This window comes from Nilaparvata lugens, chromosome 1 (genome assembly GCF_014356525.2).
Source record: "Nilaparvata lugens isolate BPH chromosome 1, ASM1435652v1, whole genome shotgun sequence".
Classification (NCBI taxonomy): domain Eukaryota; kingdom Metazoa; phylum Arthropoda; class Insecta; order Hemiptera; family Delphacidae; genus Nilaparvata; species Nilaparvata lugens.
In genome coordinates this window covers 23,339,030-23,365,364 of record NC_052504.1, presented here as the reverse complement: position 1 = coordinate 23,365,364, position 26,335 = coordinate 23,339,030, and the positions used below count along the sequence as shown (strand labels likewise).

Genomic DNA, 26,335 nt, shown 5'->3' with positions numbered 1-26,335 from the left:
CTGCCAATGAGTATAATGGCCGTTGTATTAGGCGTTCTATCAATATTTGCTTAAACTTTCTGGCTGATAACAAAAAATAAGATCAAAATGGGAGGTCAGACATAGATCTCAAAAACATTGAATTGCCTCTGCATCCAGGGAGTGGAGTGCCAGTCTCACAAACTTCTCACGAAGCTTGAATATTTTCAAACCTCTGCGGACCTATTCTCAGACCTCTTAAAGATTTTTTCCTCCTGCTCAAGGAAATACACCGGCATCCTGTTGTAAATCCCAAGTGCACGGACAGGAAAGCTATTATGTGATCGAGTCAATCCTGGCCTAAGGTATATTGATATCATTCCTCCTCCTTGCGTTGTGTGCTTATGATGTAGGCCTAAATCAGTACAGTGTACAATTAGTACGGTACCTACAATAAATTTTCAACTATAGGCCTACTAGGTAGCCTATGTAATATTATTTGTAAGCAGAGCAGAACAATAAATCTGTTCAATAATTTGTTGCAATTTCGAAAACATAAAAGCAAGAAAATTCAGTATTTTGGAATAAGAATAAGACCTATTTGAAAACCCGTAACCCTATGGCTATGCCTATCCAATATTCATATAATAATTATGATGTAGAAAATCAAATTTCATTTACCAAATCAAAGTTTAAAAAATACGGTACATAAAAACTTAGTGGTGATAACAAATAATATAACAAAAATTATAATATTAACATTGCTTGACATAAGAAAATACTAGAATTAAAAATGTTCTAGCCCTCAACATGAAAAAATAGAGCATTATTAAATGAATAAAGATTACACACATATTTATTAGTACAAATAATTGAGATAAAAAATTAAAAATATTAAGTTAAGTTTTAATTAGTGAGATTGAGATTCAAGAGATAGTAATGAAAGATTTTTTAAGGGGAGTAAAAGTATTCAGTAGTTTCACAGGGGCGTATAAAATTTATATTTGCCGCCAAAATCATCAGAAGGGAAGAAGTAGTCAAATCACTATCTGTGAGATTTAAAAGATAATTTTACATAAGTAAGAAATGAAAAACTAACGTTGAAAAATAAATTGAATTCTCAATTATTTAATAAGATAGATTTCATAGCATCAAATCTACAAATTGTAAGTTGTAAATAATCAAATCCTAGATGTCAACTTATTCACTCAGTCAATTGATATTTCGATGGCAGCCTCCATATTGTGATTAGGGATTGAAGTTGTGGAGATTATTTATATTTCCAAAACATGGAAGAAACTAAAGTAATTTATCATATTGACGATGAAGAAACACCTTATTTAGTGAAACTTGCAATTGCGCCAGAAAGAGTTACTCTATCAGACTTCAAAAATGTCTTGAACCGGCCTAACTACAAGTATTTTTTCAAGTCAATGGACGACGATTTTGGGTAAGTATATTATTTAAATCTTTATTTTTACTGATTAGAACCATAAAATAGTAGTTATAATTTTTCATCAGACACATATAAATATGTTTTTCTATTCTCAAACCTAAAAGATATAGGCCTACATCTCTATTGCAGCTATATGTCTGCTTACATTGATAGCTTTCAATATCTTACCAAAATAATTATTTTATGGGAATCTGATAAATTTAATTTTCCAATTCAATAATATAAAATACTATTTATACCATTAAAATAATTTGAAACAGCATAACCGACTATGAAATCAACTTTGTGACCTATTGTATCCCAACCTTCCTATTGTGGCATGTTTTTATAATGCCTTGAAGACAATATTCAACAATAGATTAATAATAGAACATTTTATCTTTTCATTTATATATTTCTTCATATCCTATTTTTATGATGTTGTTACTTGTTGAATTTGTACCTTTTCGACTAAGTTAGGTTAGGTTCTATTTTCCAGTCTTTTTGAAAATAAATAAACTACATAGAATATTCAAAATTTCTTGTATTATTTCAAAATCTTGTTTGTTCGTTACCAGAGTGTTTACTCAAATTAGGAATATATTTTGATTTTACACCTAGTTGATACTAGCAGACTGAAACAAGTTTCTCTCTTTGAGAATTGCAGTCTTACTCTTGGGGAACATTGGGCAGTTTAGTGGGTATACATATGTATCCAGTGTTGAGAGTGTGGCTGTGACGGGGCCGAGAATGCATCACAAAGTCTAACGCCCTACATGACTGGGCTCTCAACATCTCAACGCAGGAATAGAGAATCTCACAGGGTAGACTTTGCTTGCTACGCTCATAACTGCGTAAACGCATTTTATCATCCTTACGCATTGCAATAAATCCAATCAAACTTGATTAGGGATTGATCAGATCAATGCTAATCTAGTGTGATCAGCTAATTTGAAAAATAATTTAACCCGTTTGGTGTAACTCGGTTGGTGATATTTTCATAATGGAGGTTTAACGCTAATATCAATATAAAGTGAATAAAATAGAGCTGTGGTCGTAATCTGTTACACTTTCATCTGTCATAATTTTATTTTATTGAAGACTAGCAGGTAACCCGTGCTCCGCTAGGGTCTAATAAAAAACTTGACACTGTAATATTGACCTAGGTACTAAAAGAACACTTGAAGAATTTGAAATAGGCCTATAACCACCCTGGTAAATTAAAAATCTGTAAGAAAAAACTAATTTTATCAGTTGAGTAGCTCAGTTTAGACGTGATAGTGCGTCATTCGTCAATTTCCTATCCCGCGTACTTTTAAAAGCCAGCTCTTTTATTTTATTATAGATGACAATTTTTGCAAAATTAATAAATAAAATAAATCAAACCTTCAATTTTATTTTATTTTAATTATTCTAATATTTATTTTTTCAGCGTTGTCAAAGAAGAAATTGTTGATGATGATGCCCATCTGCCGTGTTTCAATGGAAGAGTCGTCTCGTGGGTGAGTAATCCTTTTTAAGCTAATCAAATTCTTGGTCGTATTTTTATGACGATTGAGGTTTTTTCTTATTAATTCATAACCACTGCAATCTGTTGAATTTTTTATTTTTTTGGTCATCATTAGAGCTGTAGAGCTTGGATTAGGCAGCAATAGCGTCCTGGGTTTTTGAGAGGCGCATTCTTTTGTTTAATCTTTACCAAAACACTTTTCCTCCTCACTCTAAAATACCGTTCAAATAAGCAGCCAAAAAGGGAAAAATAGTAGGTCAACAGGCGTTCTATTGTAGCCCATCGTCATACTATGATAATCAGCTAGATCAATTTGTGAAGTTATTCAATTCATATTAGAGAAACAATTAGTTGTAAATGATACGGCGAATGTTTTGCAGTTGGTGTCAGCTGAGGGAAGCAATGCCTCGGAAGGCACTTCACAAGGCACCGAGAGTGCTGGTCACTCAGACACAAAGGCTCAACAGGAAAGGAACATCGACCAACCACCGTGAGTAGCCTACAAATTAACATTGAACAACTCATCACCATACTGTAAAATGCTACAATGCTACATGTTGTATCGATTTAAATAGTTAATATTCAATTCTCTAAAACCACATTTTAATTGTATCCAATTCACTTGAAAAGTTTAATCATTATAAATCAATTGAAATTGCTATTTGATACATATTACTTTATCCTGCACTCTATGATAAATTTCTATTCATGTAAGTATTTACAGCCCAAGTAATTCGAGAACTATTCTTTTAGAAAATTGAGGAAATATTCATTCACGAATCAACTTGAACAACGTGATCAGCTTTTACAACAAAAGCCTTTAACGTCTTAATCAAGTCTCAATTGATCTGATTTTTATCTTGAGAGCAATAGATGACACATTTCTTGTTTTATCATTCAGTACAGACAGCCCAAATAATTTGAGAACTATTCTTCCAAAAAATTGAGGAAACATTCATTTACGAGTTAACTTAGATTAAAACAATACCTGTTGATGAACCTCTTTTCTAAAAATTGAGACTCAATTGATGTGACAATGGGCCATATGAATAAAACCAAAGCATATGAGCATGAGCATGGAGCATGAGGTTTTGCTCATTTTTATATGAATAAGCTTTACCTTATACTCGTACCTTATGCTCCTGAACTCTGGAGCAAATGCTCACGTATTTTAAAGATTTTTCATCAGCTGATTCGCCTTTGTGGCCTTACTTCGGTTTTATAGCTCACGTAAGCGCTAAATATGCAAGTAGGAGACACCGCTTGTGTTTGCGTCGTCTGCTCTGTTTTCTATTCATGAATTGAGTTTTAGGTTAGTTGGGTTTAGAATTTTGAAATAATAGCGTGAAAAAATGTCATCTCTATAGTAATCTTCAGCATAATCTTATAATATTAGCCTTATTATAATCGTCTACACTCTTATCTTCTTAAATGCCTATTTCCTATTTTGTGATGGATATCTTTACCCTATATCAGATAGCTATCTTTTGTATTTATTTGTTTGTATGAATAATGGTAATATATATATCATGGTTGAATCTAAAAAGAGTTTTATAGTTCTCAACTATTGGTTGTGATCGTATCTGGTATAGTTTCCTCTTACTCATACGAATTAGTTGAGCCATTTTACTATGAACAAAAGGTGATAAGCTGCTCTAGACTAGACTCACCTTTTTTGGTGCTCAACTTTTGAAGCAAATGCTCTAGTTTATTCATACCATTTTGAGTATAAGCTTTTACTTTTGAGCAAATGCTCAAACTATTTTTTTTGATGAGCGTGAGCAAAAGGTTTTGCTCACGTTTATTCATAGAAAATGAAGCATATGCTCCATATTTTATAAGTATAAGCAAATGCTCAACTTTAATCATATGGCCCATTGTCTCGGTTAGTGTACTTCTTACTTCAATTCTTTGAACTTCCTTGGAATTCAGCCTGATAATAATAAATAACTTGCAGAAATTGTCTGAATGCCTTGAGTTTAGTTTTAATCATTTTACTAGTTTCATTTGGAATTGAATATCAACTCGATATTATTTTATTATTATCGTTATTTATTATTGAAATGTTATATTGAACTTTAATTTTCAGGATTATAAACTCAATGCACACAGTCCGCACAAATACAGACGATTTGACTTGTACAGAGACTGAATCAATCATCAGCTCAAGACCAGGTTTGTCATTTTCAATCAAATTAACCCTAAATTGATTGTAGATATTGCTATGAACCGTTATGTCTTCAGTATTACTAACATAATTATCTCGAAATCGAAGCTTCTTCCTGGTAAAGCACTGAACATTTTACAAGAAATCACAAAATTTCTTGTTTTCTTCTTGTTTATTTTGCATTCAAGTACAAGTCCCCAGTAGTCTTGCATCACTGTTCGGTATTGTAGGCAATTATATTTTTGTATTTGATAATCTTCAGTGTGTTCTGGAAGCCGAGAGACAATGTAAACAAACTTACGGGTGTGAGAGTGAATCTTGTAGAGACAAGGCCGATTCACAATATTCAGAGATTTTAAAATGAATACTGAACTAAATAAACACAACAGTACATGATTGAATGTGAATGAAATCACCGTGACCTGGTTTTGACGAGTCCAGCAATTACCAGCTAATAATGAATAATCACTTTTATATGCTCACAAGCGCACATTTTATACTATTGTTGTATCTTCTTTCGATAAATAGACTAGTAGCTTTCCCTTTCATCAAAGTCTCTTAAAAATAATAGAAAAAGGGTAATAGTTGATTCAATCAATTAAATGAAAAATATGACTGATCTATGAAAACTAATAAAAAATAATGAAACCTTCAATAAAATAATTTTATAAGATATGAGTAAGGCTCCACATTTATGATTTGTCAAGTTAAAACATTCAATTTGGGTTGTAAAAATCTGCCATAATCATAACATTGAAATAACATTTCTCAGAATTAGAGGAGATCTAAGAATAATGAACACAATTGTCATTCAACCAAAATCGTTATATTTAACAATTAATAAAATAATAATTTTTTCATCGAATTTGTTAATCTGTTATGTATTTTTTATTTTCAGGGCATCATAATATGCACAAAGAATCTAGACAACCAGTGGACAAATATGAGAAATATCATAAATATAATGGTAATTACTTGATGAATACTTTTGAAGCTACACATATAATTTGAAACTTTTTTTAATGCGTATCATTAATTAATACCATAGAAGATATATTCTAATATGGTTAATAATTAAACACTATCCGAATCACTAACTTCAGATTATTATCGAATTGAATCACTAACTTCGGATTATTAGTAATTAATACACCTATTGATTACTGGATTTCAATCAATTTGGCCTTTCCATTAGTCTTTAAATCGTGATCAAGTGGTAGAGTGGACATTACTGTCCGAACCTCGTCACGTCATCAAACAAAAAATCTATAATTAAAAATGTATGACTGTACTACTGTCTAAATGTATACCGTGCTACTGATTTTTATACCAGTGCCCAAAAATATGAATGAAAATGCACACACAATTACAAACTACTAGACTTAGTTTTTCAGTCAATGTTAAAACATATTTGGTTAAAGCCAAGTTGAAATTCATCCATCTAAATAAATGAGTTCGTCATTGAGCTACTTTCAAAAATAATTTTTATTGCAATAGAATAAGATAACAAAATAAAAATGAGATCACTACGAAATATATAATCATTAATTAATAATAATTGTAGACTAGCAGGTAATTAATTAAAAACTTGAACTAGCAGGTCTAATTAAAAACTTGTCAAATTGAAAACCTAACCTACTCAAATCTTGAAGAATTTAAAATAGGCCTATAACCATCCAAGGTAAATTAAGAATCAATATGCAATGATGCGTCATTCGTGAATCTGCTATCCCCTACGTGTATAATTCTTTCCTTTATTAAATTATTGATGACGACTAATTGACTGGACTAAGGTCCAGTTGCACGAAAGTCTGTTAAATTTTAATCGTGGTTAAATACCTCGAGAACCAATCAGAGAAGCCTCATTAACGTAAATGAAATTAGGAAGCTTTTGTGCAACCTGGCCGAATTATTTTACAAAGGTTGATGGCATCACCAGCATAATTTAAACTTACTTGATGGTGGGGAGTAAAAGCAAAAGCTTTAGTTCCAATTATCTTTCTAGATTCTCATTAGTTTATTGTTAAATTTAAGTTAAGACTGTTGCAACTATTCAGATGTGGAGTTACGTTGCAGGTTTAAAAATGAACGGGCATTCAAAAATGCGACAAGGCCATGGCTACGAATCGTCGTCGATGCTCAGCTCAGACTTGGAAACGACCAGCTTCCTCGAGTCGGAGGACGATGCCTCCAGCCACATCACCACCACCACAGGCCGCGCCACCAATCTCTCCATCGACAGAAACACGCTTGGTAAGCTCACCAGCTCACCTCTTGCCCAATTGATTCGCAGTGATATCACTCTTTATTATTATCATCATATCAATAATTGATGATTGGAATGTATTGTGAATGCTAGAATGATAGAGTTGTTTCCAATGTGAATTAAAAACGTGACAAACTGAAAACTTGACCTACTGAAATCTTGAAATAGGTCTATAACTATCTTCGGTAAATTAAAAATCTATAAGCTATGCAAAATTTCAAGATTAATCAGTTGAGTAGTTGAGACGTGATGATGCGTGAATTTCCTATCCCGTGCGTGTATAGGTAAGCCAGTTCTTTCCTTTATTATATTATAGACTAGCAGGTAACCTGTGCTCCGCAAGGGTCCAATTAAGAAAACTTGACCCACTGAAATTTTGAAAAATTAAAAACAGGACTAAAACTTTATAATTTTACTTTTATTTACTTTTTAGGAATATAACCATCCTCTGTAAATTTAGAATATGCAAAATTTCAAGTTAATCAGTTTCAGTTGGGTAGTTGAGACGTGATGATGTGCCATTCGTGAATTTCCTATCCCGTATAAGGCAATTCTTTCTTTTATTGTATTATAGATTAAGCTAAATATTTTAATCTTTTTGTTGTCAAAATTTCAGCTCTGATGTTATTATTCCAGTTCGAATCCCATCAAACTTTTGTTAACACTAAACATTTACTATCAGCGGAAATGGGTGGCATGTAATTGATGATGGATTGTTCCCTGATTTGGATCTTAGGACAATTAATTGTACTTATTTAAGATTGAGAAAAAGTCGTTTTCCAAAAAAAATTAAGCGTAATTAGTAAGTAGCTTCATGCTTACCGAAGCTCATTCTATGTTAATGACAACAGAATCATGAGTCATGAAAAATTACAACTCATCATAAACCATAAATACATTTCTATCAATTTATGTTTCTCCTACAAGTCTAGTGCCCGGTTTCTTGGACTAATGAAATCTAACGAATCTTTAAATCTATAAATTCAATTTAGACTTGATGGTCCATTAGATTTAATTAGTGTCCTAGGAATCGGGCCTAGAACTATCGTGGGCATCGATAAAAACTGACATCATTTCAGCACTTATATTCTTCCACTCGATAAATCCTAAGCTTTAGGAAGACCCATAAAGTTGGAAAATTTTTTGGAATATTCATCTAAATATTATGAATGAATCATATATTATATAATATATAATAATAAATATATAATATATTATAATCATAATAATATATGATCGGGAGAAGACAACATGCTGTCTCTCTCCCAAATACTAATGTATAAAATGTTTCCAAAACAATAGGCTAAGGTTATGATTTTACTTTTGAAATTTATCATAATGAATTTCCAAATTATTTATCACATTGTGTAGAAATACTTGAAATGAGGATAGGCACAACAGGCTTATGTCCAAAACTGACCCATTACCAATAATTTATACTATACTCTCCAAATGTATGTTACGGTATGTTATTCCACTTTGCAAAAAACAATTCACCCTCTTCAAAGCTCAGAAAAACAAGCAAATTTTGAATCAAATAGATATTATTAAAGTCTAAAATTAATAACATATAGAACAGTGATTATTCAAAGTCTAAATTTTGAATGAAACGATCACTTCTATATATTATTATCATAATATTGAAAGTTTAACTAGTTGTAGAAAGTTGAAAGTAGTTTTGAATTGAGAGTAGAGTGGTTGTGTGTTGCTAGATTCGAGCACGATATCGCGGGTGGTTGGCGGCGGATCTAGACGTCGGCCACAGCGGAGGCGACGCCACCGGCAGCCGGCCGCCATGTCACGAACCTCCTCCTTCTCGTCCATCACCGACTCGACCATGTCGCTCAACATCATCACCGTCACGCTCAACATGGACACCGTCAACTTTCTCGGCATCAGCATTGTCGGCCAGAGCAACAAGGGCGGTGATGGCGGCATCTATGTCGGATCTATCATGAAGGGGTACCGTTGTTACACATTGTTAGGGTGGCCACTAACGACAGCACCAGTGTGTTGAACAAATGATGTTCAACACATGTCGTCATACATTTTTTGTGTCATCACAGTGAAAGGCTTCAAACATTTTTTTGAGGTTACGTTTTGTATCTTCGACTTTTTGTTATTTTTCTTCTATTTGAGGTTATTATTGTATTGTTATAATTTGTAATTTTCCAGTGGTTATTCTATTGTTATTGGTTGTTATTTATTTTATTTTATGTTTTTTGATCGAAGCCTCTCACTGAGGTGAGCCTCTCACTTTACCCAGTCGTTTGTTGATGGGAAGAATATTATTTTATATCATTCTTATAGAATCAACAATTATTTGTTGAAACACCGCCGATTTATGAAGTTACATCAATATTATAATGATCGTTAATCTAATTGCATTCAATCTTTATTCTCATTGATTAATTTTTATACTTTGTAAAATTCGTTGAATAATAAGCATAATGTGAATAAGCCAAGTAAATATTGTAACATACATAAATAAAGAACTCTAGCTCTAAGGCTCGTCACACACCGATTAGTCAAGACAAGACTAATCACGTTTAGTCACAATACTTCACATAACATTGCTGCTTATGACGCAACACACACTGATTAGTCATTACAATTAGACATGACTCCATAAGCAACTATGTGAAGTATTGTGACTAGTCTTGTCTTGACTAGTCGGTGTGTGACCAGCCTTACTCTAACTGATGACACAACTTGACGAGCATGTGTGTGCACACATGTTCAACACACTTGCCCTGTCGTTAGTGGCCACCCTTAGAAGCGACCTGGCGTTTTGGCTATTGCTTGAAAGTTGCATGTATAATACTGTGTGTACACGCCATATAGAATTGAGGGAATAGCTAAATACACAAGTAAAGTTCTTACTGTTGAATTAGGGTACGGGTCTGCGCTGTACTATATCAGACAAACAGGTTTGTCAAATAATGCTTGATAGCCACAAAATAATATCTGATATCGATTTCAATATTTAATTGAGAACCTATAAAATTATTATATCTTTGACGATTAAAAGCTCTGCATTACTGGTTGTATTCTTCCAAGTAGGTAATGTTGTTGAGCAATAAACATCTATATTGTATTGCAGATTATTAAACTCTAGATTGAAAAGTTGAGATGGTTGGGCTGAACTCCTGCCCTCTCAGAGAATCAATCTATTAGCCTACTTCTAATGAACAAGGAGTATTTTGTCAGTATAAAAGTCTTCAAATGTATTTAGCAACATTATCAATGCAATGATGATGCTAGTAGCTATTTTCTTTACTGATTGAACATCATTATCATGATAAAAATTTATTTTTAATGATTTATATGTATTTTTCTTCAACAGTGGTGCAGTTGCATTAGATGGACGAATAGAACCGGGAGACATGATTCTTCAAGTGAATGACATAAATTTTGAAAACATGTCCAATGATGAAGCTGTGAGAGTCTTGAGAGAAGTCGTCCAAAAGCCAGGGTAAGAAGATTTTTTGCTGAATAAAAGTGATTCTTTGTAGATTTTACTTTTGATGTTGAACACGCTGCACACAGATACACTAGAAGCGTCCATTAGCTGCTACGGGAACGAAAAATTGGAAACATCCAGAACTCAAGTGTACAAGTAACATCCTATTCCGTGTTCCCGGATGCTAGTCGACGCTACTATTGTCCCTGTTTACAGGCTGCTTAGAGTATGTGTTCCTATCCTGATATGTTTTATTTGAAGGCTGGTTTGTTTGTTGAAAATTTGTTGTAATCGATGCTTTAAATCAGTTACTAAATAAATGTTGTATTTGACATTCCTTAATAAGACTTACTTTTTAATTGAATATTGAATTAAAGACTGAGAAATTGTCAAAAAAAAACACAGATTTATTGATACTTGGAAAGACCGGTTTCGGTTATTACACCATTGTCAATCTCTGATAAATCAGTCTATCAGAGATTGATAGACATAATTACCACAATATCAACTTCTCAACTACACAAAAAAAAACTTTTTAATTTTTATTATAGTTGTACGCATGTAAGTGATTTAAATTTGTACCTCGGTAAAACTCGTCCTGTAACTAGTCTTTCAAAAATTGAGGTAACATTTGTAAAAGGAAACTAACTCGGTATTTTTGTTTACTTTTCAGGCCAATCAAGCTGGTAGTTGCAAAGTGTTGGGATCCAAATCCAAAAGGATATTTTACCATTCCTAGGACTGAACCCGTTCGACCCATCGATCCAGGGGCCTGGGTCGCCCACACTGCTGCAATTAGAGGTAATTATATTCTACAAAATTTTATTCTCCTGTGCACTGTGTACAAAGCAGTACTTTGTATGTATACTTTAAACAAGTTTTCATTTGAGAGTTGAAAATATTGTACTGCTACCATGCATAAAGAAAACAACAGCTGTTGTTTTAGGAGTACGTTTGAGTTTCTTTTCGCTTTTTAAAATTTTCAATTATTAATACTGTATTTTCAGTTATTAGTGATGATTTAGTGAAGTATTATTATTTAATTTGGTTTTCAACTTTCCTAAATTCTAAATTCCTAGTTTATAGATATTTTGGACTCAAAATTGGACAAAAAACGTGTAGTGTAAACATAACCTATTTTTGGAAAATTTCTATCTAAATTTGGGAAAGAAACAGTTTTGGGCTTTAAGCCTGTTGTTCCTTCTCAATCATTCATAGTTGAGAATGATTGTATCTATTAATGTATAAATAAATAAATAAATAAATAAATAAAATTAAATTCTAATAATAGGATACTTCTCGATTATTCTCTTGATGATATTTTTCCTTATTTATGTTTCAAAGATAATAAAAAGGGTACTAGTAATTCTATGCAATAATAGGTAATAAAACTAAGCCCTAGTAAAATTAACGAATGATACGTCTCATTGATTTCCAAATATCATTTGGACCAAATGGAGTGGTGACAAATCGGTTTCATTATAATTTTTCCATTCTCTAGTCGCAATTTGTTATATATTTTCCTCAATCTACTGTCTAAAGTAGTGTTTTACTATCTAGAACACAACTCTAAAGTATTAATTTTTCTCGCTGTGTAGATCACGAGATTACAATTTAAACAATTCTCCCTTGGGGAAATTGTTAGACAAAGACAACTTTCACCTTTGGAAGAATAAGATGCACAAACAACAATTATTAATCTTTTTGTTGATTGACTATTTGGCCAATTCATTGTTTATTGTTTTGCAGGAGAAACGTATCCTTTACGACCGCCTTCAGTTACCACTCTGACCTCCACCAGCTCATCCATCTCATCCAGTATTGCTGATACTGAAAGTAAGCACTGTATTTCTATTCTTATCAAAAAAATGCTCATCTATGATAGGCTTATTTTGAAAATTGTCAATGAGGATTCATTTCTACACTTGATACCTGACAAATCAATTTCTACTTTATTCCAGATAAATCCTTCTAATACTTGGAACTTGTCATAACTTTTATAAACTTGAATGTTTATATAAATAGGAAATGACATGTACACATCCAAAAGGATCTCTATGGCAATATGAATAAATAACACAAAAATGTTTATTATTTATGAAACGACTTGAAGCAATCTGAACCAATCATTTCAATTTTTTCTGTTTGAAATTGTTGAAAACTTCAGAAAAAAAATATTACAAGTAAACTAAATAAAAACAAATTTCTGATTTTGAATGGCTACCCTCCTCAGTTCACTTATCTTAATGTTCTATTTTGAATACAGTTCTTTCTATTCGTAAGTAAAATTCATTCATTGATTTTGATTTTATCAGTAGGGGTAATCAGTTTTAATCTTGGAATGATTTATTATTATTTCTAATATCTTATTATATTTCCAGGGCCGTTCGACGAATTACATTTGAATGTGAGCATGGATATGGCAACCATAGTCAGAGCAATGGCGCGACCCGATTCTGGTCTTGAAATAAGGGATCGAATGTGGCTCAAAATAACCATACCAAATGCATTCATCGGTAAGTTCTACCCCTTTCATATCAAATATGATTTATTTTGGAAAACAGCCTATTGAACAAGTTTTTAATTTTACATTTTCTCAACATTTAATGGAGAATCCGTAAAGATGTTTTTTTTTAATTGAAATTATCTTTATTCTTCTTAGAAAATACAAACAATATACATATACAAAACATGAAGAAGGTTCCCTCACAAGGGCAAAGCCTGTGTGTGAGGAAAGATGATTATTATTAAATTATTAATCAGTGTTTGTTCATCAATGATCGATTTGTCTAGTGAGATTTTATTTTAAATGCTCTATTCATAAGTGGATTTATCCTTTTGCAGGTGCTGATGTTGTTGATTGGCTGGATACCCATGTCAATGGGTTTTCAGACAGGAGGGACGCTCGTAAATATGCTTCACATATGCTAAAGGCTGGCTACATCAGGCATACCGTCAATAAAATCACATTCTCTGAACAGTGCTACTACATTTTCGGCGATGTGTTATCAACTGGTGAGTGATTTATGAAAATTGAAAGTGTTCATGAATAGTACTACAAAATAGTTTATGCTATTGAAGCATTCACTTTTGTGACACCTCTTTTTACTCCTATTGGTTTTCAATTTTCAGAAATATAAAATTAGTAGAGTTAGTAAGATTAAGATTAGATTATTTTCATGCTCAGTTAATTACGAGTATTTAGGCTGTAATCCTTCAATGGCAAGCAATCACATTAGATATCAAGCGTAAACCATATATTTCCAGTTACCTTATAATTAAGAACAAGTCGCATGGAATGGCTTGGCTTTCAAGTACATTGGTACTTCATATTATGGTCAATCGGAACTTGAAAAATGACCCTTTATATAATACAAATTATTCATGATCCAAGTACATTATTCATTATTAAAAGCACTAATTATTCATTATTCAAGTACATTGGTACTTTATATGTGGTCAATCGAAACTTGAAAAATGACCCTTTATATAATACAAATTATTCATGATCACCATAGTTGTAATATAGGAAGCATGATACATTACCGCCGCATAGATGGTATAGAGTTTTATTGTACTAATATCAAAATTTATGCGTTTCATAATATTAATTGTTTAAATTAGTCTAAAATTTCAATAGTCTAAATTTACTCAGAATCTTCTCCTTGAGAAAACATGAACATTATTTTATCAAAGACACTATAGCTGAATTTGTCAATGAGCACTTATTTCAGTATTTGTAAAAATATTCAATTTCATTGAAACATGAAGATTTTTTGCGATTCCCCGATCTACTACGGTGAAAATACCGTAATTTGAAAAAGTATATAATTGAAACGATTATTAGCTGTTGTATTAGATATCGGGAATTAGTGAGTGATTTTGCACCATACATTTCATGATTCATCTTCGCATTGATATCAGCCTTTCCACTTTAAATGTAGAGTAGGGATGTAATCACATTGGATGCATATAGTCTATGTACAACCAAACATGAAAAACATGATCTGGAAATCACTCACTCTGAAAGCGGACACTTACTGGTGACGTTCAGTGAGAGCAGCGACAGACAAGTCACAATGTGTTTTGTTGGTTGGTAATATTGTTTTGTTGTTGTGGCAGCGATGTCCACACTGAAACTGCACGACGACTGCGTGTCGCTGGACCGCGACACAGTGGGCCCCCTGCCGCCCCCCGGCACAGTGGCCCCCTCGTGGGCACCGCCCCCCGCCCACCCCCAGCACATGCCCTACGCGGGCACCTACCTGCCGCACTCAACTGCCTCCGGGGGCGGCTACGCGCCCATGCCCTTCAGCTACACCTCCGAGCCACCCGGATACTCCTTCAATCGCGACGACAGTGTGCACAGTGGATCTGGTCAGTTGCATCATCAATGCAAATATTACTTTATAACTTTAGAAACCCATTTGTTCTTCTTGAACGGGAGATGTTTTGTTTTGTGCCTTCCTTGGTATTCATTCTCAGATTACTCTAGGGTTGGCGAAAATCTTTACATCCTCTATGTTCTTTTCTATTAGCATTCAGTGACATAATTTTGCTGAAAATGCCAACATAAGTCCTACTATCAGCATGTAGCAAATGTTTGCTGAAGATGCCAACAGAAGCTCATAGCACTGGTTGGGCAATGAGGCGAGGAATGATGCCATTCTAACTGTTGATGCTGTTCTAAACACCTGCTTTTGAAAGGAATCGTAATTTCGTCGACAACTCTGAACTCCTCAATTTTTTAAAAATTCTGCTGCAAAGTGTTTAGTAAATGTCGAACCTTGAATAGCCTATCGTGGTCAGGGTGTTTTTTTGGCAGATTATTTTCATTATTTACAACGTGGAGATTTGATGAAATGACTACACTATAGATGCTATAGATGAAAACCTGCTAACATCAGCCCAATATAATCTATAACTTGGTACTTCTAATACCACTCATGACATGTATGCCAAAAAATTGTTCAATTTAATTTTTATTTGTATTTATAGTTCTTTCTAAAAAATGAAAAAAATATTATCGATGGACAATTGGTTAAAATTGTTTGTTTTCTAAAGAAATGTCATTTTTTATTTTAACAAAAATTTTGTTATTTTTTTATTTTTTCCATGTAATTTTTTCCATAAATTATATAATGCAGAATTTAAAATTTGTCCATACTGAATTTATACATATAACAATAGGGATAATATAGCATAAGAAGATGGTATAGGTCGTTCATGTTCTAAATTTCAAGCCGATTTTTGTTAACTGAAGCTGATGACTGTCAACTATTGTCAATTACGACCGTGTTGATGGGGTGAAAATGTATGAACTGCACACTATGTAAGATCACCAGCGTTACAAATGGCTTCAAAAATAAAAGAAATACTAGGACCATCGACTATCGGCTTGAGTTAACAGTGAAATTTGGAACATAACACCCTATATCATGGGATATCTTCTTATACTATATTTCTCTATGATATAACTTTGTGGTTGACAATTTTTTTTATAAAAATAAAATTTAACCAAAACTTAATTTGTTTAATTAGAAGTGAATGAATGTTTGTTGATGCAGGTGGAAGCAGTAACGGGTCGGAGCATTCGCGTGTGTGCACGTCGTCGATAGCAGCGGCCAAGACAGGGCTGGGGGGCGGTGGGGGCCACAGCTCGGGGGCGAGTGAGAGCGGCGTGGATCTGCCGTCCAAGTCGGCCAACGCCCGCAGCGGATCACGGTCGAGTGGCTCGTCTGCCGCCACCGCCACCACCTCTCCACCGCCCCCTGCCACCGCCTCTACCGCCGGCCCCCAAGACCAGGACCTCTCCGCCAGTCGCCAGTCCTTCAGAATGGCCATGGGCAATCCCTGTGAGTTCTTTGTTGATGTTATGTAGACAACGCTTCTGTGCTAGTGTACATACTGTAGTACCCACCCACCCACCTTATCTCATCTCATGGTTATTTATGTATATTTGCTCATGTGCTACCTATCCTTTCTATCTAGTTGTTGACCAACTGTATCGTATCATTTTCATCTTAGAAAGGTTATCTTCTACTTATTTATTTTGGGCCAACTATCTCATGAGTATTCTCATGTTAGAAAGGTTATTTCTACTTATTTATTTTGGGCCAATTAAATCAGAGTATACTCATGCCAAAAAGGATATTTTTCTATTATTTGATTTAGTTGTTGACCAACTATTTCTGACCATTCTCATGTTAGATAGAAAGGTTATTTCTCTACTTATTTATTTTCGGGCCAACTATCTCATGCGTAAATAGAAAGTTTCTTTTATCATATTCCAATTTATTTCGGGCGTATAATATGCAGTTTTGATAATTGCTGTAAGATCGTCGTTCATTAAATTATCCATTCACATAGATTAAAAAAAAAGTAAATAATGAAATTATGGCGATTCATCCAGTATTACTATTGTAGCAGGCTCAATCAATATTATATTAAAGCTGCAAATTACAAAAAAAACATTCAACTAAAACAGCGAAAATTCGTTTGTACATGATTCGTTTTTTTAATTTATCATCTAATTAATCTCGTCAACTCTTGAACAAAACTTCAAAACTCCAGTCTTTTTCAGTATTTGGAAGAAAGTCTCTTTAAATATTATTGTAGTCCAGTCATGTTTAGTTAGACATAGATAATTTTCTAAAAGGGAACTTTGCTTATGTTAAGTACTCTAGTAGCACCAACAACAACATAAAAATCAATATTCGTGCATGCCGAGTACCTACTGTAATTCATAATAATATTATGTAATAATTATATAATATAATATTAATTCTTAACAATATCGTGCAAAGTTTCCCCTTTTGAGGAAAATTATTTTAAACAAATCAAGGCCATTTTTCATTCTTACAAAAGCAATACAATAATTGAAATTCACTATCTATAGTGAAATGAATAGTTCCCAGTAGAGTTTTTTTAACTAATATTACTGGAGTATTGCAAAAGATTTGAAGAGATCCTTAACGACTCTTCTAGATTGATTCGACAAGATTGAGGGTAGAATTCAAGTTAACTTGGTCAATAGGATTATTATCAAAGCTCTTCCTTTCCTATACTAAAGAAGGATGAATTGAAAACTGAAAAAAATCCATACCAAATTTGAGAGATAGACATTTTTAAAGACTGCAGTGGTACGGACATGTGGAGAGAAGGGAGGACAATTATGTGGGGAAAAGGATCGACCACTTAGATGTCGAAGGCACTAGGAAGAGAGGACGACCTAGCAAGAAATGGGAAAATTGTATCGCTCAAGATCCAAACGAAGCTCACGACCGAGACTCCTGGAAACTACTGACCAAAACGCCGACCCCACCAGAGTGGGAAAAGGCTGAGAAGAAGAAGAAGAAGAAGAAGATACATTTTTGTAATTATAAATTAATAGTCATTCTCATAAATATTACTCTTTTTAAACCAATATTTGTGAGTATCATAATTTCAATAATTCTAGTCGCATAATAGATATTTGTACGAATAGACAGGAATTTTGAAGTTTTGTGAAAGCTTTTATTTGATGGGATTTCAATTTGTCAAAAGTCAAATTAAGGTGATCTCACTCTATAAAAAATCTAAAATAAAATGGGAAATATTTCGTGGTTTTATTATATTTCCATTCCATAGTAAACAAGAGCATTCCTAAAAATAGCACCAACATTCCTCTGATATGAAACAAATAGCGATCAATTAACAATAACTAATCAGGCTTTGGCAGGCTCACTCGACGAATAACTGTATTGTTTAATAATTATAGCATTATAATGATTCTTTAATCGTTGGTTAAAACTTTTGATGATCCTGGTCACTCGATATACGTAGTTTGATTCAGAGATTTTAAATTTCCATTTGCATTAGAAATTAATTTTTTGGTTTTGTTGAACGTTCAAGTAGGAATATTTGGTAATATATTAGTTATATTCTAAGATATACTCGTGCTGTTGTTCTGTATGACGTTTTCATAACTTTTAATCTTTCGACTTTATAATTTTTTTTACTTTTATTTTGTTCTGGTAGATTTGGAAAATATACTTGAGAACATTGATGCAACAATAGCAAGTAATGTTGGTAATTTATACCCGAGTAGATTGAGAACAATATTTATTCATTTCATAATAAGAATTTTCTCAATAAATTCAATTTCTAAATTATTAATTATTTGTTTAAGGGTTGCTTGAAAATATGAGTAGCAGCTTATTACAATTTAGTCTTCAATTTGATTTGGTATTGAAATGACTCGTATTATTACGATACCACATGTTACAGTAGTCTAAAATTGTATTTATTTTCAATGTATATGTGAAAGATTTAGTCCTTTGTATGGTTTGATATCTCATGAATGTAGAAGTAGATGTAAGTTATCATATATTTTGGAATTTTTATACATTCAAATTAAATTCAGTTCCTGGCTGAACTGACTACTATTATTGAGAGACTATTATTAGACTACTAAATAAGTTATAACTTTGGTAACCCTTTTGTTTATCTTATGTTATAAAGCAACGTATTTATCTGATCACAATACCTAACGCTATTTTATGTTGGTGGAAGTTTTAAAATCTTGGTGAAAATATTAATCAATAAATCGTCGAATTAATTGATAGATCACGATGTGGAACATCTAATTAATTTTGTATTCCAGTGTTTTGATTTTGTATCTTGTATTTTCTAGAGTTTACTGAAGAAAGGAGCAAACTTTTTTTATACTTGAGTGTCTAATATTATCCAATTTGATGGTTTCTGAAGACGACGTTGTAAACTGTCATCTATCTATATATTTTTATAAAAAAGCGAAATGAAACATAAATTCTATGATTATACGTCATTTTTTTTATGATTGTTTATTCTCAAGTTTCCGTTTAACGTTTCTGACATTCTGTCCGTGAAAAATACAATTTTCAAATAGATGTGACAAAAATCCTAGTTGATTAATTCCATGTAGATTCATTTTATGTTTGATGTTTTCTTGGAAGCATGATAATTATAATATTTTTATTGTGTAGAGTTTTGGTGTTGTATAGATAGAAGTAGTGTAACACTTTATTTCACATCGAAATGAGAGTAATTTTGAAATAGATTAAAATAATATTGAAAAGTTGAATCGAAAATATCATTTAATAAGATTATTGAATTGAGATTTATTGATGTAATGCATGTTATTTTGATAGTTGATGTTATTCTGAAATCACTTATGAGAAATCAAAATAATTGTAACTGGATTTTAATATTATAAGTCGCAGGAAATTTGAAGTTTTTTCAAACAGATCATATAATAAATTGTATCAATGAGTCAGTTCCTACTTGGTTCGGTTTCGTATACTTTACTTCCAAGAAAAGTATAATGAAAAATTGATTGCTAACAATCTACCTTCATCTGGGGACAACTATTTTATTTATTTAGTACCCATAAAGCAGGCTGCGCTCAGGGACTACAACCTGCTACGGAACGTCGAATTGGAAATGTCCGGAACTGAAATTGTACATGCAGTTTCCAATTCTGTGTTCCCACGACAGCTACTATTGTCTCTTGAGTGCAGGCTGCTTAACCGAGAACCGTACACACTTTGATTAGTGCCATATTTCATCTTGTTTGCCATTCGTTACCTGCCATCTTCATTGGTGAACTGTTGCAAGTCAATTGAATAGTCTATTATGTTCCTATTGTCAATCAAATGTATTTATTGGCTCAAAGGTTTATTAAATTATAATCTTGTATCGAGTACCTAATTTGGCATTATAAATTTACATTATAATGATGTTATCTGTTGAACAAAAACATTTAAAGTGAAATAATGTCTCTGATTTGTTTCAGCCATTCATGTTTGGGATTTTTGATCGGTGAAACAATGAACAATGAACAAGTATACCCGTATTTTTAAGCTAGCAAAATGAATTTCATGTTTCACTACACCGGTTTTATATTTTTATAGACGAACCTTTTGTATCATTCAATGTATATATTATATATTTATATACCCAATCCGATATTGTACATAGATTGTATACATTAATTTAGATAATGTAGAACATTAGAGAATATATTGTATCATATACGAATTTATTATTTATAATGTGTAATCCAAGATTCTTTTATAAAATGATATTATAAAGCTTAGGATGTGTACAGTATCATCTATATCAACTTGTCAAAACATATTTTGTAAATAGGTTTTATTCTGTGTAACTTTATACAATAATACCATTGAATAACTAAATTGTCTATTATTTTTCCACCAAGAATCCACATTTTGGATGAGAGTAGCTCTCAACCTTTACTCTTCTTTGTGAGGGTGATGCCGACATGAGATTAAAGCTGGTGGGTGAGGAAGGCCGGCCACTAACGACAGGACATGATGAACATGTTGTCATCATAGCGAAAGGCTTCGCACATATCTTTTTAAGGTTAGGTTTTGTATCTTCTCTTATTTGTTGTTTATTTTTTCTTCACTACTCCATTTGAGGTTTAATTATTCATTTATTGCTATAATTTGTTATTTTGCAGTGGTTTATTTATTTGATCGAAGCCTCTCGCTGATGACAAAACATGCATGATGAACAAGTGTTTGTGCAAGATAAACATGTGTGTACACACATGTTTATCATGCATGTCTTGTCGTTAGTACCAGCTTGAGCATAAAGAGACGGATGATGAGTGGGCATATAGATTTAGGTGGGCTCCAAACTATTGGGAAGCTATTTTTAAACGCATAAATGATGATTAGAGGAGTCTGTTCTTCCTATTGGTCGTCCTTAAAATAGCAGGAGCAGACTCTACTCTCTACACATCGATAGCTTATCAGCGTGACCACAGGGCCAAATGTTGCTCCCCATTCAAGTCCAAAGTAGGTCCACGTTATAATGGCAGTGGAGAAAGATAGGAGAACAGCGTTGCAGATTCACTGCCTTCTATAGAAGATAGCTGATACAGGTTTATATGATTTATTATTAACTGTTAATCAACTATATTGTACTCATCAAGAAAATATATTTTTTAAATAAATTTCCATAATAATTGAGATAATATTTCAACATTGTTGAAAGACGATCTGGCAACATGGCAGAGCTAGAGAAGGATAGCGCTATCTTCTTAGTCGAATAGACAAGGATAGCAACACCACTGTTAATCAAATATTGCCAATATAACGTGGACCTGACTATAGTATCTATAGTAAGGTCTACGTTATAATGGCAATGGAGAAAGATAGGAGAAAAACGTTGCTGATCCTCCTTCTTGTCAATGCCTTCCATAGACGGTAGCTGATACAGGTTTATTGATGTAATATATTGACTGTTCATTCTCGTTAAAAATAATCAATTATATTTTTCAATAAATTCATAATGAATTTTCATAATTGAGATGAAATATTTTGTTGATTAATTATTAATTCTACATTGTTAAAAGACGATCTGGCAACAGATCAAAACGAGAAAGAGATAGCGCTATCCGATTTGTTGAACGATAGACAAGGATAGCAATACCATTGCTATAGTTGGTCAAACGAAAATGGGTCCCTCAAGGTCAAAGCTTGCTCTTGACACCACCACCCGTCTCTACCAACACTGTTGCCACTTTTTACTAAGGGTGGCTAGTAAGAGAGAAAGTGAATGTGTGTGTGAGAGAGGGTGTGATAGTGAAGTATTGTTATTGTGGGGAGTATTGTTTGTCTTCTCTGTCCAAAGCCTGGATAAAGTGTAATGGGAATCAAATGAGAATTCATGCAAATTGAAAAATGCAGAGTGAAGTGGGCACTACAAGAATATTGACTAAAATAAAATTACATCACTCCACTTCCAATTGATTATTATAAAACTCTTCAAGGAACCTTTATGAAGTAATAGCTCAGTTTATAAATAGTTGCATTTATAAAGAAAAATCTAATCATCATTATAAAATTGGATTTCTTTATGTCATGACTCAAGAAAGAGTTATATATTATATAATTTACATAACAATATTCTTTCCTTCATTTCATGATGTTGAAGAATATAGTGGATGATGGGAGGAGGTAACGGGGGATGTTATTGTTCTAACTTCAAAGAATGACACAATAGAACTTCTGAACCTGCCGTGCTCAAAAGAATTTGTGACAGGTAGTGACGGAAAAGAGGAAGAGGGAAGGTATGAGAAGGAAAGAGCGATGTTCAGGGTGTAGAAAAATATAGTGAATGTATATAGACTGGTCGAGTGAGGGGTGGCCACCAGTGGCAACATTGGAGTGGCCTTGAGAGACCCATTTTCGCTTGGTCAACTATAATCAAACCCTGCCATTATAACGAGAAACTCACTATAGTGCGTCAAAGTAGTGCCTCTTCCTCCTGGGACGGCGTTTGGCGCCTGCTCGGTTGACATCCAAGCCTACCTTGGAGATGTATTCAATTGGCAGCTATGAGTATTTTTCCAGGCTTGTAGACAAGACAGGATTCGTCCGGGTCTTATTCGGCCCACGTACCGCCGGAACTGCAGCAGTGCCCACGTCTGGGATGACTGTGGGTGGTTCCACTGCAACTCCTCGGTGATACCTGTCTACCGACTTGACAGTGTCGTTGGATATAAGTTTGCGCCCCGCACTTCACGGTATATGCGCATAGCCGGTGATCACTTGGAGGTGTGTGGTTCTCAGCCACACTGAATTTCTTGGTGCATATGTCGGATGTTCTGTTGAATTGTTTTGTACAATTAAAATGCTGTAATCTAATTCCACGCGTTAAACGACATATTTTATAAGAACAACTGCTTCACTTACCCTTTTCTTCTTGCTTATTCAAGGACATAATTCAATTCAAAAAAATAATTTATTTCGCACAATATAATATTATTACAAAATATTGTAACAGCTAAAAATACAAATGAAAATTATATGTTTTGCTGACAAAAACATAAAGCGAAGTAATTATGTGCACACCTAGGCATAAGCCCTATTGGAGTGCCCTTCTCTTAAAATAAAACATTCATAATTAAATAATTCATAATCTTTCATAATGGGCGATTATTTTTATTGTCAGTGAGTTTGAGATAATATCTACCTGAAGATAATCACCTCTATCTCAAACAAGCACCAGATTGTCTAAATACAATCCTAGAAAATTTGAATTAAAAAATTTGGTGTGGCGCACTCACACAACTTTCCTTGCCGTTATGAAAATTGATCACCTGACGCTAGTGTTCTCGCGCATCTCAAGTCTACTATATGAGACAGCTGGTGATAGGACAATAACGCTGGAGACACACGAGGTCTGCTATCTCTTCGTAGTGAATGATTTAACAGAACCAACACTTGCCAACAGTTTGCAATTTAATCGAATCAGTTTGCAATCACATTTTCTCGAATTTCAAGCTTATTTTCAATTTTAGATGAAAATGTTACTGGACATTAATTGCAGAGATTTTCATGCTCTATCTTTTCCACTTGAAATTTGTTGTTTAAATTGTATAAGAAGGCTGATAATTGAGAATCTAAAATCAAACTTTGCATAGATGGGGCAGAGCTCCTGAAATTTTTACAGATATAGGACTTGTTGCAGTTGATAGAGCTTATCAATGACTATTTCAGGTATGAATTTGATCGAAATCGTTGGAGCCGTTTTTGAGAAAATCGCGAAAAACTCTGTTTTTGACAACATTTTCGCCGCCATCTTGGATTGCATTTGATCGAAATTGTTTGTGTCGGATCCTTATAGTGTAAGGACCTTACGTTCCAAATTTCAAGTCATTCCGTTTACTGGGAGATGAGATATCGTGTACACAGACGCACATACACTCACACATACAGACCAATACCCAAAAACCAATTTTTCGGACTCAGGGGAGCTTGAAACGTATAGAAATATAGAAATTGGGGTACCTCAATTTTTTTCGGTAAGCAATACTTTCCTTACCTATGGTAATAGGGCAAGGAAAGTAAAATTGTAGCTATTTGGCATTTATTCCCAGAGAGCAGTATTTCGACTATTTCTAGAATTTTTCAATAATCAAGGATTGAAATTATTACAATAAAAAAATTACTGAACTGTAACGTTTTCCAAAATCATATTTCCGAAATTATACAGTCATTTGAAAAATCTAGTCCATAAAAACAGCAGCTTTTCTTTTGAAACTTCAGTAGACATTTTCAAAACATTGGAAGACAGAAAACTATATTCTTTCAACCTATGAAATGTGCACAGTTTTTTTTACCAATAAGTGATTATACATGCGAAAAATCTTGTAAACAAGATTATAAAAAACGTCAAGTCGTTGATCCATAGCAAAACTGTAGAAAACAAAATCTACTTATCGTACAGCCACATTCTATATTGTCCGGCAGCTATAATCTCTGAGGTCCACGTTATAATGGCAGTGAAGAAAGATAGTAAAGATAGGAGAAAAACGTTGCCGAACCTCTGTCTTGTCAATGCCTTCTATAGACGGTAGGTAGCTGAGGTTTATCGATGTAATATTAACAGTTATTTCTCGTTTAAAATCATCAATTATATTTTATTAAGCAAGAAATTATATTTTTCAATAATTTTCTAATGTCTTTTCACAATAAAGATGAAATATTTTGTTGATTGATTATTAATTATACATTGTTAAAAGACGATCTGGTAGCAGAGCAAAGTGAGAGAGAGGGATAGCGCTATCAGTTTTGAATTTTAATTGAATTTATTGCAAAAAATCACATACAAATACTTGTACAATACAATCACTTTAGTATGCAATATACAATTAACAAATAGACATTGATTGTAACTTGCACAACAATAATTATCAATGTAATATTCGGCACTGCCAACATAAGAGTCCTTGTGTGTTGGCAGTGAGTTGCAGTTCACTTATTCTGCTTCAATTCTAGTCAAGTAGAAAGAGATATACAAATTAAATTGAATAGAGCTAAAGAAAGTATTACACCAATATACAAAAGTCTCAAAGGCTCAGAAAAAACTTAAAAACTTAAGAATAGTACATACTATATGACAAAGTAGTATCCAATTAACCAGTGTGACGTGTTGAGGCCATCATCAAGTGAATATTTCACAAAGGGAATACATAAAATAATACAATAAAAAAAATCCTGTAAGATGATGTGGGAACATTTACAATACCTGGTTCAAGAACGTGAAAATAGAAAAACCATTGCTCAATGTTTTTAGTAACAATGCTTGTACAATATTATACTTTATACAACTAGTTTAATATAATGCTCAATCCAATAATCTATGCTTTTGATTAATTTACGTGTCATTTGTTCATTATTTATAAAATCGTTTGGAATTTTATTTATAATGTAGCTACAATGGTTAGCTTAATGAGTTCTGTGTTAAATCTATTGTTAGGACGTGTTTTATGGGGTGTAATATGTGCAGGAAAATTAGATTTATTCTTATTGATATGGAGTATTATATTTTTCATATAATTCTGTCTTATTGTCTTTTGTTGAATGATAGGCAAGGATAGCAATACCATTTCTAATCAAACACTGCCATTAAAACGTGGACCTCAATATAGTTGTACAAGTAGTTATTTGAACACCGGGATTTCAGAGATGACTACTTTC

General features: G+C 33.1%; 1 protein-coding gene across 2 annotated transcripts; it reads left to right on the top strand.

The window, feature by feature from the left end:
• The first annotated feature begins 1,161 nt into the window (after positions 1 to 1,161).
• LOC111046026 (segment polarity protein dishevelled homolog DVL-3) lies at positions 1,162 to 21,017 on the top strand. 2 transcript variants are annotated; one of them, XM_022331511.2, is made up of 15 exons: positions 1,162 to 1,408; positions 2,826 to 2,895; positions 3,284 to 3,393; positions 4,993 to 5,078; positions 5,969 to 6,037; positions 7,147 to 7,323; positions 9,049 to 9,298; positions 10,683 to 10,811; positions 11,473 to 11,600; positions 12,549 to 12,635; positions 13,181 to 13,315; positions 13,644 to 13,814; positions 14,922 to 15,176; positions 16,367 to 16,654; positions 20,614 to 21,017. In XM_022331511.2, the coding sequence occupies exons 1-15, from the start codon at positions 1,248 to 1,250 to the stop codon at positions 20,634 to 20,636; spliced, it is 2,139 nt and encodes a 712-aa protein (XP_022187203.2). In that variant the 5' UTR covers positions 1,162 to 1,247; the 3' UTR covers positions 20,637 to 21,017. The 2 variants fall into 2 exon arrangements, with proteins under 2 accessions (XP_022187203.2, XP_022187202.2); XM_022331510.2 differs by lacking the exon at positions 20,614 to 21,017 and having other exon boundaries at positions 1,177 to 1,408; positions 16,367 to 18,115.
• Positions 21,018 to 26,335: the final 5,318 nt, after the last annotated feature.

Coding starts and splice junctions, on each gene's coding strand:
- LOC111046026 (XM_022331510.2), top strand. CDS start 1,248: ATGGAAGAAACTAAAGTAATTTATCATATTGACGATGAAGAAACACCT. Junction 1,409..2,825: donor TCAATGGACGACGATTTTGG/GTAAGTATATTA, acceptor TTATTTTTTCAG/CGTTGTCAAAGAAGAAATTG. Junction 12,636..13,180: donor CAGTATTGCTGATACTGAAA/GTAAGCACTGTA, acceptor TTATATTTCCAG/GGCCGTTCGACGAATTACAT.